Consider the following 2,496-nt stretch of genomic DNA (forward strand, 5'->3'; position numbering starts at 1 on the left):
CCTCCTATGCCCAGCTTTGTGTGTCTGTGTGTACCACATAGATTATTTGACTGGCTGAGCACGGAATGTGATGTATGATGACATGCGTGCGTGCGTGCATGCATGCGTGTTGTGTGCATGCGTGCATGCGTGTCTTGTATAGAGAAGCACAGACTTAACTGGCAATAAAAGGGCGTTGATTAGTGGAGCAGGGTTTGTGAGGCAAGGAGATGAGAGGTGGTCTTCTTAATAAGAGCGGATGGCAGGAGGGATGTGGGCACAATCCTGTTCATTAGAGATGAGAGGTGGTCTTCTTAATAAGAGCGGATGGCAGGAGGGATGTGGGCACAATCCTGTTCATTAAGAGTGCCATCAATCACAGGGCGATACTCCAAAGTCACCTTTCCAGTCTTGGGGTCAACATAGGACAGCGTGTGCTTCCTCCAATGCTTTTCAAAGGGCTTCTTCTCCTGGCCTTTGAGAGCTTTAGAGTAATCATACTCATCAATGCGGTCTTTGAAGTCCTCTCTGGCATGAGCTCCCCTGCTCTCCCGTCTCTGCTCCGCTGAGTGGATCGTCTGAACGGCATTCAGCATGAGGTTCTGAAGTTCCAACGTTTCCACCAGATCCGTGTTCCACACAATGCCTCTGTCGAAGGTCTTGACGTGCTCCAAGGACTGGTAGATGGCATCCATCTTGTCACATCCCTCCTTTAGAACAGAGCCTGTACGGAAGACCGCAGCGTGGTTTTGCATGGTCTTCTGCATGTCCAGTCTAATCTCGGAGGTTCTCAGGCCTCCGTCGGCAAACCTTAGCCGATCCAAATTGGCCACGGATTCCTCTCCTGCGCTGGGCTTCAGAGGGGACAGCTTCTCTCCTGGTTTATCCTGCTCGGCGATGGCGATGGCACATGCTCTGCCAAACACCACCAGGTCCAGCAGGGAGTTGGCACCCAGCCGGTTGGCCCCGTGGACACTGGCAGACGCCGCCTCTCCGCAGGCATACAGGCCAGGCACCACCTGGTCTTCTCCACTGGTATGGGTGATCACCTGTCCTTTGTAGTTAGTAGGTATCCCTCCCATGTTGTAATGGACAGTGGGCAGCACTGGGATGGGCTCCTTTGTGACATCCACTCCAGCAAAGATCATAGCGGTCTCCGAGATGCCGGGCAGTCTGGTGGCCAGGTTCTCAGGAGGCAGGTGGTGCAGTTGGAGGTACACGTGGTCCTTCTGTGGGCCAACGCCTCTTCCCTCTCTAATCTCGACGGTTATGGAGCGGGACACCACGTCTCTGGAGGCCAGGTCTTTGGCGGTGGGGGCGTAGCGCTCCATGAAGCGCTCTCCCTCGCTGTTTATCAGGATTCCTCCCTCGCCGCGACAACCCTCCGTGATCAGGCAGCCTGCACCGTAGATACCAGTGGGGTGGAACTGCACAAACTCCAAATCCTGGCAGGGCAGACCGGCTCTCGTCACCATGGCATTGCCGTCTCCCGTGCAGGTGTGGGCCGACGTACAGCTGAAATAGGCGCGCCCATAACCCCCGGTAGCGATAATCGTGTTCTTGGCTCTGAAGCGGTGGATAGATCCGTCCTCCATGCAGAGAGCGATCACTCCTTTACACTCCCCGTCTTCCATCAGCAGATCGAGAGCAAAATACTCCACAAAGTAGCTGGTGTCATAGCGAAGCGAGCGCCCGTACAGGGTGTGCAGCATGGAGTGTCCCGTCCTGTCTGCCACGCAGCAGCAGCGGTGCGCCTGGCCTCCCTTTCCGTACTTCAGACTCTGGCCTCCAAACGCTCTCTGGTAGATCCTCCCGTCGTCCGTGCGGCTGAACGGCATGCCAAAGTTCTCCAGCTCCACCACGGCCGCCGGGGCCTGCTCGGTCATGTGGTGGATGGCGTCCTGGTCTCCCAGCCAGTCGGATCCCTTCACGGTGTCGTAGAAGTGCCACCTCCAGTCGTCTCCCTCCATGTTGGCCAGAGCGGCGTTGATCCCGCCCTGCGCGGCGACCGTGTGAGACCTAGTGGGGAACAGCTTGGTGACGCATGCCGTGTCGAATCCAGCCTCTGACAGGCCTAAAGCGGCTCTGAGTCCTGCCCCTCCGGCACCCACCACCACGGCATCAAACTCGTGGTCCACGACACGGTACTGCGTGGAGAGATCATCCGACACTGTGGCGTTCTTCTTGCCGTAGATTGAGAAATGAAAGTTCTTGGACCCCTGAGCAGCAGCAGCACCAGGTTTTAGTGTTTTAGTTTTGAAGTGTAGTATCCTTTTGGAAAGGAGCCGGGATGCAAGACGTATGCTAGCCATGACATGTCCAATGGAAGGTCGAACCGTCAATATAAACCGTGTATATTAATTTTCTAAAGTCACAATCAAAAAGTATAAAGATAGAGATTTTGAATACAGTTTCTAAATGTCCCAGCTAGTCCTGAAAGTGACAGACCATTAGAAGCTTTGTGAAATACATCAGCAGCTACAGCGTGCCAAAGTTCGAGAATAAATCTAGATGCAG

General features: G+C 54.7%; 1 protein-coding gene across 1 annotated transcript; it reads right to left on the reverse strand.

The window, feature by feature from the left end:
* Nucleotides 1-293: 293 nt before the first annotated feature.
* LOC310869264 (succinate dehydrogenase [ubiquinone] flavoprotein subunit, mitochondrial-like) lies at nucleotides 294-2,291 on the reverse strand (the record flags this gene model as incomplete). The annotated part of the gene is made up of 1 exon (XM_083779910.1): nucleotides 294-2,291. One exon carries the CDS (start codon nucleotides 2,289-2,291, stop codon nucleotides 294-296), a length of 1,998 nt encoding a protein of 665 aa, XP_083636036.1.
* Nucleotides 2,292-2,496: the final 205 nt, after the last annotated feature.

Source organism: Protomyctophum parallelum (assembly GCF_964188405.1).
Source record: "Protomyctophum parallelum genome assembly, chromosome: 13".
In the NCBI taxonomy this organism is placed as follows: domain Eukaryota; kingdom Metazoa; phylum Chordata; class Actinopteri; order Myctophiformes; family Myctophidae; genus Protomyctophum; species Protomyctophum parallelum.